We start from the raw sequence: 15,373 nt of genomic DNA, 5'->3' as shown, positions 1-15,373 counted from the left end.
AGCAACATGTCAGGAACCAGTCGGACTTTTCTGGAATAAGAAGGCAGCACTAGGGTCTAGGTTAGGAAAGCCACAATTCCAAAGAACTGTGAGTTTTTGGGGTGAAAGCAACCCTTGGGCCCAGAGCCCCCACGCTCCCAAGCTGTGTTTACATCTGTGTCAGGTAACATATGGTGCTTCCTACTGCACATACGGTGACTTTAACTCCCATCTTAGCTCCCCCTCCACATCTGGACCTTGCCCAGCAATTAATTATTCCTCTCGAAATCCCATCCAGAACCCAGATTTGCAGAAACCCTATTCAAGCTTTTCTCAATTTTATTCCATAAACCTAAACCCACTTGTATTTGTTCCTCATTCAGCAATTGGAATGCTCCTCATCCTTCACATCAAAAAACTGGGTAGGATTCTTCTCACATCTTTGTAAATTTGTGTGTGGGATTTTTGTTTCTGGTTTTGCTGTTTTTTGTTACTCTACTTTCCCAGACCATCCATTAAGGAAAAAGGAAAATCTACTCAACTTTCCCATCTCTGATGCATTCAACTGAAGGTGCTGCTCCTGCCTGGCTGTTGTCTCAGGACGGAGTTTCTTCTTTCCCATTGGCTCCTGCAGTGGACAAACTTGTCACTCACAAGAAAATTACAGAACTAAGGGCACTGAAAGACTGATCTTCTGAAGGTAACAGAGGCTTGGCTAGTTCTTAGGCTCTGGTTATTGTGAAATAACACCTGTGTATTTGATACCTACAGGATCAACCGAGTTCTGCCAGATCCTTCAGACTGATCTGGCAACTTGGAACTCATACTATTTCAGACAAAGAGGCTCTTAGGCACCTGTAACAATTAGTACTTGAATTCTTACACATCAGTACCTCTTGTATCACTGCTGTTTTTGAAGGATATAACTCAAGCTTTCAGTAAAATGCCTTTATGTATCATGAAAAGCAAACAATGATGCCAAGTACAAATGAGAGAAGGAAGAAGAAAAGGAAAAGGGAAGAGAAAAATGGTACAAAACAAAGAAAGGGAAAAATACCCAATGTGCTAAGGCATCAAATCTTTCAACACCTCAAATTAATCATGCAGTTGTCTTGTTTCTCATATTATTGGCATACCAAAAAAAAAAAAAAAAATTGTTCCAAGTCTTTTCACTCCCACCCAGTAAGAGGAAAGGCCTGAAACATTTCAGTTTTGGCAGCTCAGCTTTATTCATAAGTCCAACAGCAGCATAAAGAATGTAATTTCTTACTCAAGTCCCCTGTCAATACTATTCTTCTCAAGGGTGGGAAAGAAACATCTGGACAAGGTGATGTGCAAAGCACAATTGAGCTCACCTAAAGGTCTTTACTCACAAAAGTAATTAAATCTCTACCAAGCAGAGTGTTTCCTTCACAGTAAAATGCTTAATTTGTTTTAAAGTATCTTCTGCTTCATTTAAAGTCTACCTCTAACTTTGTATCAAGCATTGTTTCGTGTAACCTACTGGGACCACAAATACCAACCTGCACTAGGGAGAAGCTGTCTCTTCTGAACAAAGTGTTCCTTTTAAATTTAATTCAAGGAGCTGCATTGCTAGAAATATGCACATTAACAGCTACTGATCCAATGCATGGGTATACCAGCTTTGGTTAATAAATAATCACCAATTCATTAAAGATGCAGGCAGAACCCTTCTCACCTTACACTGTCTCCTGAGTTTCTGTTATCCATTGAAGGCAGCTAATGACCATATTCAAAAACTCTGGAATTTTCCCTGGTTGTGTTCACAGTAAAAACACTTCCTAGGAACTCAAACCTCACTTCCAGGCAGAAGCTGCCCTGGAAGGTGCTCTGAACCTAAACCAGCCTGTGTTTACCAGACTTTGTCACCGGGATTTCTTGTAGCAAGGGTAACAAGACGTGGGTGGAAACTGAGAGGTGCTGAGCCTGAAACTGCAGCGGAATCATGCTCTGGGTTCCTAAAGGCATCCAGTCAATAGAACAGCACATTTCAGTCAGAGGAGTGAGCAGTATCTGTCTCCATACAGCAGACAGGCAACAGAAAAAAAGGTTTTAAACTACCCATTAGTAGCAGCCTCAAAACACATATGAAGTCTTTTGAACTACATAGGTAGAAGGGGGTAGAAATAGGAAAACAGACAGTAGCAGTTGCATAGAGATAATCTTCTGAGGAGATTCTCAGCATTAATATTAAGTAAATCCCTGTAAAAGCACTCAAGTTACCTTCCCAGCCAGCCCCCAAGCTGTGGTTCTCCTGCCAGAAGCCCCCAAGCTGCAATTCTCCTGCTAAACCCACGCTGGTTTTGACATGTGGATACAACCACAAAACAGACGTGTGCTTTTCAGGCAGTTCGTATTTGTTTTATTACAATTTTTTAACTGTTAGTATTTTCATATCTGGACATCTTGAAAGAAATTTTAGATTTACAACTTCAAAAGACACTTACAGAATTATGTAAGTCCCGATGACAGCTACTCTACTGCACTGTATACAACTTGGTTGCCCCCCTTCCATGTCCTGCTCCAAACACAGCTCCAAACAAGTGAAAGTCTGAGATTGATGTTCATATGCAATCTGCAGGAAAGCTCAGTATATGGAAAAAGAATAAGTGATAATTTGCATTTAACTATTTCAGGAATCAAGAAGAGCATACACAGAACTATACATTTTATCATTTTATTAGGAATAATTCCAAGTGGGTTATGAAGAAACTAATCCATTGAGTTTGATGAATTTTCCAAAATTTCCTTATGAAGATATGTTCACCAACAAACAGTAAAACTTCAGCAGAACTATTATACACTGGGCAAAAATAGTCAGGCTGATACCAAAAAGCAACATGCAACATAAAAAAAAAAAGATACAATATAAAGGAAGACAATCTGCTGAATATTAAAAACAACCTCAACATGAGCTCTTCGCAACCAGCACAGAACTATTCTACCCATCAAATCCAATTCACACAAAGGCAAGTTGGGCTGACAGAACCCAAGGATTAATAAATGTTCCTCAGTGCAGTAGATTTGTATAGTGTTTTAGAGCATTTCCTTGGCTTGGGACAAGCAATATTAGGAAATCTTTTTGGCAAGGGAGAGAAATAAATACATACGGAATGCTACATTTTTAAATCAGCAGACTGTCTGAGGAATGAAACAGGGCATCAGTAAACTAAGAGTAGCAGGGAGAAAAAAAATTAAAACATTAATTTATCTGGGCTCAAAAAGAGTATTCAAAACAGATCTTAAAGATGTCACAATAACTATATTCAGGCATTTAGGCTAACAAGGGGAATAAAATCAGAAGATACACTTTTTCCAAGTTAAGGAGATTTTTACCCAAGCATATTGCTACCTTTGCAACATGTAGCTCGGTAAACAATAATTGGCAACAAAATAAGTTGAAACGCTGTAATATCCTGCCCAAATATCAGTTCCAGATACTGTAATAACCAAGATGCAAACTAATTTTGTTGTAACAAGCCTAGACCACTTATATCAAACATGTCCCTGGTGAAAGAGTCATCCAGTCGGAGTTAGCGTTTTGAGAGTTCATTTGACAGCCAGTCAAGTCCCTCATACAGACCAGTTCCTTGTGTAGCACAGGTAGCCTGGACATACCACTGTCAATGTAGAACACAAACAACAGTTCAAGTTAAATACTGACAGAATGCAAGCAAAGTTATGACAGTATGTGACACTCAGATACACCCTCTTTAGTGTTCTTATAATACTGTTAGCACTAAAATAGTGTTCTTTTAAACACTGGTTTCGTGCCATAATATCGAACAGATGGTATTTTTAAAAGTTTTGAAAATTACATATAGAGTAGATGGGGTTCAGACATTACCCAGAACCTCAAGGGTTTGCCTACCAAATGCTACAACACAGTTTAAGGCATCAAAAAACAAACACAGAACATGCATTTGATTTATATGCTGAAAACTAGCTTCAGAAGATACCTGATTTCCTTCTACCTTTGCAGAGGTGAGACTGCAGAATGCATTTGCTCCCCCAGAATACTAAATACTGAGAAAGCCCACCATATACTTTGTCAAACGTTGGACAGCTGTATTTCAGTGACAGACTGGAGTATTTGTGTGTTTTCAGAAAAAAGGTGAGAAATGAAACACCTGTGACAGCTGTGCACACTGCATTATGCTTCTGAATCACTTATTTAGAACAAGGACTTAAACCATGCACTATGAAGTTTAATGGCAGGTATGTGCATCTTTCTACAAAAAGAGGTGAAAACTTGAAATTCGTGTTTATGATATATAATAGAGGAAGAAAAGAGTTCAGCACTTACAGTTCTGTTACGCAGAGACTGAAGACCTAGTTTATCTGTCATTTCACTGATTGCCATGGCATTTGGCAGATCCTGTTTGTTTGCAAACAGAAGCAGCACTGCATCTCGCAGCTCATCCTCCTGAAGCTAACAGAGAGACAGTCACGTTACTAAATTACCTCAGCTCAGTCCTTCAGTTACTTTGACAACCACTAAAGAAATCTAAATACTGATTTAAGGGTTATAAACATTTTCATTCTTGCTCCTGAAGTCGCCAGTAAGTATGGAGTGAAATTTGACTAGTACCCAACAGAACTTCTATGATTAAGGAAAAAATCTTTCAATAGTTTAAATTTATGGACACCTTTCTTCTGAAATTCTCTAGCACCAATCTGGTTTTCCATTTTTATTTAGGTTTTATGAAGGCAAGAAAGGTTCTGTCACATTAGTAGTTCTGAACAGAGGTGAAGTTACAACTCAGTGCACTGTGTGACCCAGAATTACCAGGTGAATACAATATGCACCGCATAAACTCCCTAAAATTTTAAAATCCTAAAGCTTTTAGGGAAGCTGACAAACATCCAAAAACATGACAAAGTAAGTCTAACAAAGGTACTTCAGAAGATATTGACATTTACCATTTTCTGCAGCTCTTCTGCCGCTTCCTGGATTCTCTCTCTGTCATTGCTGTCTACCACAAAGATGAGGCCCTGTAGGAAGTTAAGAAGGTTTGAAAAACCAATGTGCAGTACTATTTTAAATCCCCCAAAATACTCATGTTGAATATTGTGATTGTCTCCTCTCTTAGGTAAGAAAATTTGACAGAAATTTCTGTTTAAGCAACACAAGATGTGTGTCAGGACAACTACCCAAGAGTCAACTTCAAAATAAAGCTAGGAAAAAAAAACCCAGCAAAACTTCATAAGTCAACTCTCCCCCTCCCTTGTCACTCATTGTATTGAGAATCACAAGTGCTTCACCAGCTCATATTTCACTGAAAAATCCCACGCCCTTAAAGTAATGCCTGAATTTGTTTAAAAAAGTTTGTACCAAACAGTATTTCTAATGGCATCTCTGTTATTCAAGTGTCCTCCTTATGCACACTATTTATCTCTTAACATTTCAGTCTAAAAACCTTACTTTTATCATTCTCTTCAAGGAAAGAGAATTATCTTTTAAAAGAAGTATTTAGTAATAGGACAGTTATTCACAACAGTATAGTGGTAGGTCCCTTTTGTCAATCCAGACCTCTCTGTTTTTCTGCACCAATTATGTGCATCATGCTGCACACAAGTTACATGGAAACAATTCTATATTCAACACAAAAAACCCCAAAACAAACCCACTCCAAAAGTTTTCTGATACTAACAAGCAACTTACCTTACCACTTGTGAACCAAAGGAAAAATCACATTTATGTCACCAAAACTGACAGCAGTCACCACATCCATGTGAAGATGACATTTTTTAATCAACTGATGACAAGATCTTTTACCATATTTTAGACATTCAGCTTACTAAATACACTGATTTAGTACAGTAAAAGCTGTGTACTTTAAGGCTGGTTACGAAAAAAGAGGATGTAGAATTAAACAGCAATATGTTTTATGCATAACCAACGCCAGTTCAAACAAATCAAAGCACGGATACAGCAAAGTTGAAGAGTTCCTCACAAGAAACCAGTTGCTCTGGCACATTACAGAACACTGGGAGATCCTAAAGCACTTGATCCTTGCCAGCTACACTCACAACTAGGCCTGAAGCCTTCAGGGTAACAAACTAGCTTCAACTGAAATAAAATCTGGGTACCCTCAGAACTTGCAGGAGGTAGTGCAGAGCCTTTCTGAAAGAAAGAAAACAACTCTCCATATATATTCTACAGAAGACAATGAGGCTTCACAAAACAGCTCTTGAACTATTGTCATCTGAGAACTCTTACCTGTGTGTTTTGGAAATAATGCCTCCAAAGAGGTCTAATTTTATCTTGACCACCGACATCCCAAACTGTGAAACAAATGTTTTTATATTCTACCGTCTCCACATTAAAACCTAAAAATGAAGGAGTTAAGTAATTAGAAATAGTTAATGCTAGTGTTAAAATATAATTCTAACCATGTTAAAGATAGACACTTCCTAAGTTACACTTCTCCCAATTATGTATGAAACAGCTTATCAGAACTGAATTGGTAGATCACAAGAAAACTGACTGAAGGGGGAAAAAAACTACAGATCACTTAAATCCAAGTGGTTCAGCAAATCTTTCAGCCACAAACTGTGAGGCTTGGGGTGTTTAGGAAGTACTGATTCCTGTACTGCTGAGCATCTGCTGCTGGCCACTGTCAGGCACAGGATTCTGGTCTAGGTGCATCTTTGGTGTGACAGTTACCTTATGTTACGTTTATGGTAGTGCCAGACAGCCCATGTTTCTCTTCATTCCAGCAAAGACAGCAAATCCCTACACTCTTCAGAAACCTTCCTCTACAACATAAATTTAGAATAACAACAACGAAGACATAAGAATTGGTGATCTTACCGATAGTGGGAATTGTGGTGACAATTTCTCCTAGTTTCAGTTTATAAAGAATGGTTGTCTTACCAGCAGCATCCAAACCAACTAGAAGGAACAGAAAAACTGATTTAGTTCACAGTATTACCTACAACCTGCTAAGTTCGAAATATGCCATTTTACATGCACAGTATTAGGGTTTTTTTCTGAGAATAACTTTTCAAACCCTCTTAACTCTTTGTTGATAAACTACTTTATGTTTTTCCCCATCTCCTCTACCCAGCACTGAGAGACAGAACAAGCTCAATAAAACACTTCCATTCACAACCCATAGGCTCACAAGTTTCTAGGCACCTTCCTAAGTATTACTTAATTAAGCTTTATCATTCACTTTAAAAGTTTCTTCTGTGTAAATAAGGAAGAATTTAAAAGCCTAGCAACCATCTACAAGCAGCACATCGTGTCTAACTGATCACACATTTGCTACTTCACACACAAGTTGGGGAAGGCCTCACTTACTCAATCTTCAGCTCAGGCCAGTTCCACAGGCACCTGGACCCATTGGAGCTGGCACTGTCCATGGAAGACTCTTCCATGTCCCTCATTCCAGTCTCTCATCCCTCTGCTAAAACATTTCTTTAGCACTGACAGAACCACATACACCAGGAAACTCATCATCCCTCTGCCCGTACCCCAAGGGCTGTAACTCTTTTTCAAGATATCACTTCTATTCCAGGATGCTTCCATTAGGAGTCTCCACTGTCGATCTTTACAAAAGAACTTCTGAACTTATATTTGCTTTTCTGTTTCTACAACAAAACTTATGTTTGCTGCTTTTCAATGAAAGCCATGTGGTAAATCTGTCACCCTTAAAAAAATAAAATAAAATGAAGCCTCAAAGACATTTTTGGAGACATATCACCAACACTGCAAACATATACACTGTAGTTCCCTAAAACTGTTTGTCCAATGGCTTATTGTTATGCATTTCAGAACACATAAGTGCAACTCAAAATACAATTCCTTACATTAGAATGCAATACCTAGCACATAAGCACCTACACAAACAGCACATAGTAAACACCACAGCAACAGTTTGACTAAAATGCCTATTTGTGAAACTTAAAGCATTCAGTAAAACTTTGCCCAAACCAAAGCATCCCCCCACTAAAGAATTAATTAAATAATACTTTCACAAGAAACCAAATTTTATCCTTGTTTGATATGGATAACAGACATTCTTAAGTGCTCTGAGTTAATTTCCTACTTAGCAACTGCAATATATTAAGCTTTAAGTGGTTTGATGACTTGACTATTAATAATACAACTGTTTCCTTAGCATCGCAAAAAAATGGAATTCAAAATTACCTACTTATTCAGAATGAAACCAAACTTTTGAAAAGCCTCATCCTTCTCAAGACACAAACTGCTGTTATAGCAAATTAATTAAAAAAACCTATCTATAATTGTCCTATATTCTGATAGTGTGCAGAGGATTAAACATGCCAATGCAGTTTCTTTGGCAATGTCACTGCATGTTAAAAAAAATAAAAAAAAGTTGTTCTAATTGTTACTGTCATGAGAGCATGAAAGGAAAGGGGCAGGGGGGAAATCTACCACCAAAACCAAAGCTCCTCAAGGGGTAATAAACTCCCCAAATGTTCAAATTAAAATTTAATGGTTTTAAGTTTGCTATTGTCTAAGTGCTGGTCTCTTTTAGAACCACACACAAGCATGAACAAAAAAAGATATGGTGCAGCAGAGGTTTCACAAGAGCTTGCAAGTCATGAAACTTGTAAATGCCAGCATTTCCCCCAAACCAGTGAAGTGCCAGGTCATCTCAGAAAACCCTCTAAGCCAACCCTGGAACCCTCAGATGCTCCATCTATGCTGCAAACCAGTGTTTTTAATAGCACGAGGCTTGAAGCCCAACACTATTTTTACACAGCTCGGCCTCAGGGAAGCCTTTGTAGGATGCCTGGATCTTGATAAGAAAACATAATGCCTGTACATAACATGTGATCATTTTCCAGTAAATTAAGACTGTTTAATGAACTACCAAATTAAAGTTACACCCACTCAAAACTCTTCTTTCATTGCTCCCACCTGCCAAAGAAAAACCCCAGTTACCAGTAGAACAAACACTGACAAGATTTGTTAAAAGCAGCAATGCAAGAAAGATGGCATTGTCTACACAAAGGGTTTGAGTGTATTTGGGGTTTATACTAACTATACAGATAAAGAAAAAAGCTAATCTCATTTCAAAGAATGTACACAGGGTAACAAGAACCGTTTAGAGATATCATTCAGAGCTAAGAAATTAGAAACTAGTCAGGAATTTTAAACTACTTGCTCAATTAAAAAAATATTGTCCCAGTTACCCACTCTACTCTTGTGCCAGGACCCAGCAACACTTCAGTGGTGCTGGCAGAAGGCTACACTACCTATGTAAGCACAAAGCCCAGAGACTTTGCTTAAATCCACTCTTACTCACAGCCCTGATTAAGCTGTTGGACTTTGCACCGAGCCAGGCTGAGTTACGGGGTTGTGGATAAGTGTTTTCTTCTTCTGACACTTGAGACAGCAGCTGAACTGAGGGAAGGAAACTTCTGCAAATCACTGTGACCCTATTTGCAAAAACTGCCTCTTTTGGCCAAACTACAAATGCTATAAAGTCTAAACAAGCAAGTCATAAGAAGCATAGTCTCCATTCATATTTCTTACTCCAATTTGCAATTTACCATCATTTTTAGAACAAGACATTTCAGAGCATTAAATCACATTTAATCTTTTGAGCTGGTAGGAAATGTAACTACTGCCTTTAGTAGTCCAAGAACAAACATGTTTACATTTGCACTGGAACAGTAAATGTAAATCTATGAGCTACTTCCACATCATAAACTTCATCAAGGTTAAAACCTACATCTTAAATCCCCAGGTAAAGTAAACTTCCTATTCTACATTTTCACTGATTCTACTGCCTGACCATTGTCAAGGTGTAAGAAACTCGATGCAGGGTACAATGTCCAGCAGTTATACTGCAAAGATTACAATAAAGTACAAATGGGAAGCAAAGACTTGTACTTGCAACCATTTATCTTTAAACTGAGTCAAACATCCTTTTCCTCACTGTGGTTCTGCGCCCCTTACTGCTCTGTGTTTTATTCACAGCCCATCAGTTGTGTTTCTAAATCTCAAGCTTCCAGTTTACTTGTCCTGGGGAACATCCCCCCAGCCACATCATATTCCAACTTCCAGCTCTGATCACTGGTGGCTGAGCATGAAGCTGCCTCTGTTATCGCAGCACAGAACTTCATATCAACTATAGAAAGCCAACAGCAGGCAAACCAACAGAGGAATAACCCCCCCCAATAAAAAACCAATTAAATGGTTATGATCTGTACAGTGACACAATTCCCAAAGAATCAGACATTTTCCCTCTGATGGATTTAATAATTACCTTTGCACTTGAAGCTCCTGAGGAGGTATTATGTCAGTGAACACTTGCACAACCACACCAAGACACAGAACACTAAATTATGATACTGAAAAGTGCACAATGAATCAATAACTTTTTTTTTTTAAGCACAAGAAACCATGAATGAAATGGTTCACAGCCAGGTATGTGTAGGATTAGGACTCTTAATGCCCTGGTTGCCTAATCTGACTTTCAGTCATTCAATCCTATCCTGCAGCTCTTTCTTTTCCCTCGTGTTACTCCCATTACACTCCAAATGCCTGATTTTTTCTTCCCATTTTGAAAAATACTTAATTATACATGTGCATTTTTTTAAAAAACAAAGTTCCAGTAACAGTATAACATTAAATGTCCACCTTCAATCATTGATGTAGTTGGAGAACAAAAAAAAAATAGTGTTTGCTGGTGGCAATGGTCCCTGATGAGAAATACTGAAGTTCTGCAGAACTCAGTAACACAAAGTCAGTTTGAAGAGCTAAACTAATTCTAATTTATCTTTGATTCTGCAGAAACAGAAGAAAGTTGTGAAAAGGAAGTTAGAATTATAAATTAATCATCTGTTGGTTATCAACTCACTCATAATATTTTTCCCCTAAGTACCTCACCCCATAAAGTTACTTCTCCATTGGTATTTTACATGTGAAAACTTAAATGACTGGCCTTGTACAGCTCATTTTCAAACCATACACTGAAAACTATCACCTGGAGGAAAAGTTTAACTCAGTCCCAGTATTCATTCAGACATCTCTCCTCAAAGTGCTGATATATGACACAGAATGCTATCAAGAGCTTTTCATGTTACAGATATACACAAATTATGTCATATCCAGTATAATATTCTGCTTCTAAACATCCAGTCTATGTCCTGTGACACACCACAACATACCACAGGTTTTAGTCTCTTACTCTACCTAAGGAACACGGTTCTGTCCCATGCTCTGATTCTGTATTTTAATATAATGCCTTCAAATCAAAATTCTTAAAACAAACAAACAAAAAAGATTCATTTGAATCAACTGCTAGAAAGTGCACCTCCCAAACTCATCTCTAACCCAAATTTGACCTGATTACCTACCAATGAAGAAACTACAGCCTTGCAAGCTGTTTTGATCTGTATGACATTGCTTTCCTGTCTTCAGTGTTTTGAAGAACGCAACAGAACTACAAACACCACAGAAACTGCCTCGTCCTACAGTCAAGCTCATTTGGAGACTTTGCTCCATTCATTAAGAGTCACGTGAAGAGTCTGGCTGCTCAAAGACAGCCAAATCACCTCCCTGAAACCAAGAGATGTACTGAGTTGTCTCGAAGACAGAAATTATGCAGGCTATTTTGTAATGGATGAGAGCCTCTAATTTCAATGAAATAACATACAATAAAAAAATACTGTGTGTGCAGTAAAGAACTCTGTCATCACAAAATGGATGGAGAACATGAAAAATTGTAATTAAAAAAACCTGCATTACTGTGTCTCTGTGCATACCCAGGCAGCACTGAGGATGGGTGTGTGCCAGGAAGTTTCACAGTTAGAATCCAGTCCCATAGCTGGCTTTATCCAAAGGAGCACTTTATATAGTTCCTTAGGACAAGCTCCTTCAGTCAACGGCCATGAACCAAATTCCATTCAGTTTGGTAACAGAATTTGATAAAAATTTGGGGGTTAAGAAGGTTAAGAACTGTTTGTACATAAAGCTTGCAGGGGTGGGTAGGTGGGTGAAGAGGGCAGGGAAGAGCTGAAGCGGAGGAGGAAATGCCAATGCAGTATGTGCTGGCTTTGACCTTTTGAACCATAATCTGAAAGTGAGAATCTCCGAGAGCCACTGGCTCCAATTATTACACAGTACGTGTCAAGGGAACGGAAAAAGTAAACGGATATGCCAAAAAAAAAACTACGAGGAGACAGTAAAAATAAGCAAGCGCTGCAAGATCAACCTAGAGGGTTCTATGGGTTTGTACACGAGGTACAGGAGAATTAACGTGCACAGATGCTACACTGAAACGCCCTTTCCCAAGAGCCAGGACACAGACACTACAGCTCCCTACAGCTGCCGAAAATCGGCCATTATGCGGCCGTTCTTACGCCCCCGGCGTCGCACACCCCAGGCTTTGTCACATCCTGCTCAGGAGCCGCAGTGCCGGGGCAGGAGGGCACGGCCGGGGCTCGCTCGGCCCCGGCCCGAGGATACCGGCCCTGCCCGGCCGCGGGTCCATCTTTGTTCCGCGCGGCCCAGCGCAGGTGCAGGAGCGGGGCTGGGCCGGGGGGGGGACATGGGAATACTGCGGGGAAAAGAAGGGCAAACACAGCCCGATTCGCACCCCCTCCCGTCCCCGCTGCTCTCCCACCACCCCCGAGTCCCCGGGACGGGCACAGCGCGGTGTCCGCCCGGCAGCCCGGGACGAGGTGATCCCCCCACCCTGACCCGCGGCCTCCCCTCCCGCAGCCAGCGGGACGCGGCCGTGCGGGCCCAGTGAGGCCGGGCCGGGCTCCGCGGGGCCCCTCACCCATGAGGATGCGCATCTGCTTCTTGCCGAAGAGGCGGGAGAAGAGTGAGGAGATGGTGAGGCCCATGGCGGCTCCGGCGGCGCTGGGCGGCGGCGGGGGAGCGCTGAGGGAAGGAGAGCGGGCGGGCGGGAGCGCGGCCCGGGCGGTGTGCGCGCACGGATCCCTCCGCGCGCGGGGAGCCCGGCGGCGGCGGCGGCGGCGAGTGCTCTGTGACCGGGGACCTCGCTCGGTCTCTGCCACGTCACGTTCGGCGCGGCCGCCCCGGCTCCAACGCGGACACGATCACGTCACGCTCGCCACATCCCCCGGCCGCGGCACCGCCCTCCGCCACACGGCCCGGGCGGGGCGCGGACTACAGCTCCCGGCAGGCTTCGCGCCGCCCACTGCCCTGCCGCGCGTTGGCCGCCGCCGCGGGGCACGCCGGGGGATGTAGGCGAGCGCGCCCGCCCCGCGCGGCTTCCGGGGCACGCGGGGCACGCCGGGCGGGTGCCGGCTCCGCCCCGCCCCGCCAGCGGGGAGACGGGACACCCCCGGCCCCGGTAACGACCCGCGGCGCTGAGAGAGGGACGGCAACGGGCTCCGCTGGCGGCCCGGGGGGAGACAGCAGAGGGGCTGCCGGGGCAAAACTTATCCTCACAGAGCCCCCAAATGCACCCCAGAGACACGTCAGTAAAAAAAAACCAAGCTGGAACAAACGAAGAAAAGGCAGCTCTGTGACAGACAGATTGTTATCCACCACTATACTATTACTGTTTATTATTGTATTATATATATCTACTCCTGTGCTATGGCTGTGATTAACACCATGGTCAGTACAGGGGGCCTTGTCCTCACACGGTGCCCAGGCCCTGACCAAGCCCTCATCTATTCGAAACGTGCTCTTTTGTGAAAGCTCTTTATTTCATAACCAGCTGTGAGACCTTCTCTCAGCTACTGTAAAAAGCCCATAATATGGTGGTAACTGATTTGGGGCAACATTAGATGAGCTGCCTTTAATGCCTAAGTGACTCTCCCAAGGAAGGATTGGTTCGATTCCATACAAATTTTCAAGGGAGTTACAGCCTACCTCTGTTAATTAGAAACTATGTGAGGTACATGAGTCAACATTTTTTGAACAGAAGGCATTTACTTACCTGCCCTTAAAAAAAAATATCTTTCGTGGTCCTTATCAAGACAATCCTGAACCAGATCCTAACGGTAGGCTACTGAGTGAGCCAACTTAGGCTGTTCTTTTTGTAGAATCATAAAATGGTTTGGGTTGGAAGGGACCTTAAAGATGATCTAATTCCAACCCACCTGCCATAGGCAGGATGACCTTCCACTAGACCAGGTCACTCAAAGCCCCATCCACCAAGGCCTTGGAGCATCCACAGCTTTTCTTATGTATCATTTTGAAAGTCTTATGCAAGTTCTAAATTACATTCTTCCAGACCAAAAATCTGGTGTAAATTAAGATGGTCAGTTACATTTTTATAAAATTCAAGTTGCAAATAAATCATACCTTAATCTCGTTAGTGCCTAACATGTTAAGATGATACCAATGAACTATTAAAACCATCGGGAAATGGGAATCTAAGGAGTCCAGTGAGAGCACTCAGTATTTACACTTTTTTTGCCCAGGAAAGTTAAGCTTCACTGAACTTGGCTGAGAATAATTACTTTCTAGACCTTCAATTTGGCCTATTCTTACTGTATCTGAGTTGTTAACAGATCCCTTTCATTATTTCAGTTGTTTGAGAACAATTTAACACTTGCTTTAGAAGCGATTGTGATAACCAGCATTTCAACATTAACATAAGTGGCTGCTCTATACAGTCATACAGAATTATTATTTACAACAGAATTATTATTTACAATTATTTTAGTTCATTCATTGTTCTCTATTCAGATCATGGATGTTAATATTGTTAAGGGTCTGGCTGTACTTCTACTGTATTTGAGTGCACTTTACCTCATGTTTTAGTGCTTGGCATTCTTTTTATGTTTAGAAGAAATTTGAGAAGTCCCAAAGCTTATTATGCACACCCAGTTTATTCTCTTGTTACACTGACTGAGGCAGTCCAGCTTCTTTCTATGACCTAGCTGGGGATGTTGATCTTTAGCATGTTGTTCTTTACTGAACAGCTGCTACCTCTTTTCTGGGACCCTTTCTAATCATCCAGGTATTCTGTATGTACACATATATTTTTTTTTTTTCAGTTTTTTTTTAAAACCGGGTAACCAGGTGAAGAGTGAGGCAAAATTACCAAACTGAGTAGTTTTATGCACTGTCCTTTAGCTGTCAAGTGTCAGATGAATTAGAGTAAGTACAAGCCCTTTCCTTAGATTTTAAGCACGCTGAGTTAAAAACAAAACCAAACCAAAACATGGGGATGGGAAAATTCCAGTCACCAAGCTGGTTCTGCTTTCTGCAGCTGATGGAATTTCCCTGCTGCAACACTCTGAATGGCTGAAGCATCCCTAGTCAAAACATGCCTGGTCAGTGTGAAAGGGCTGCAGGGAGCCAGGACAAGAGCAGACCCCTGCAATGAGGAAAGGCTGTTCCTGTTGGCCTTGACTTGCAGGGTAAAGTCCTTTTGAACCACCATTACTAAAAGCATTG

General features: G+C 41.4%; 1 protein-coding gene across 1 annotated transcript; it reads right to left on the bottom strand.

The window, feature by feature from the left end:
- Positions 1-2,336: 2,336 nt before the first annotated feature.
- On the bottom strand, positions 2,337-13,066 carry ARF4 (ADP ribosylation factor 4). The gene is made up of 6 exons (XM_051811312.1): positions 12,771-13,066; positions 6,818-6,898; positions 6,224-6,333; positions 4,924-4,995; positions 4,307-4,432; positions 2,337-3,620 (listed from the first exon to the last, which is right to left on the bottom strand). The coding sequence occupies exons 1-6, from the start codon at positions 12,835-12,837 to the stop codon at positions 3,534-3,536; spliced, it is 543 nt and encodes a 180-aa protein (XP_051667272.1). The 5' UTR covers positions 12,838-13,066; the 3' UTR covers positions 2,337-3,533.
- Between the last annotated feature and the right edge of the window lie 2,307 nt (positions 13,067-15,373).

This window comes from Manacus candei, unplaced genomic scaffold (genome assembly GCF_025592945.1).
Source record: "Manacus candei isolate 608988 ecotype Guabito, Panama unplaced genomic scaffold, ASM2559294v1 h1tg000082l, whole genome shotgun sequence".
Taxonomy (NCBI): domain Eukaryota; kingdom Metazoa; phylum Chordata; class Aves; order Passeriformes; family Pipridae; genus Manacus; species Manacus candei.
Note: the sequence above shows the minus strand (reverse complement) of the source record. Positions and strands in the feature narration are given on the sequence as shown.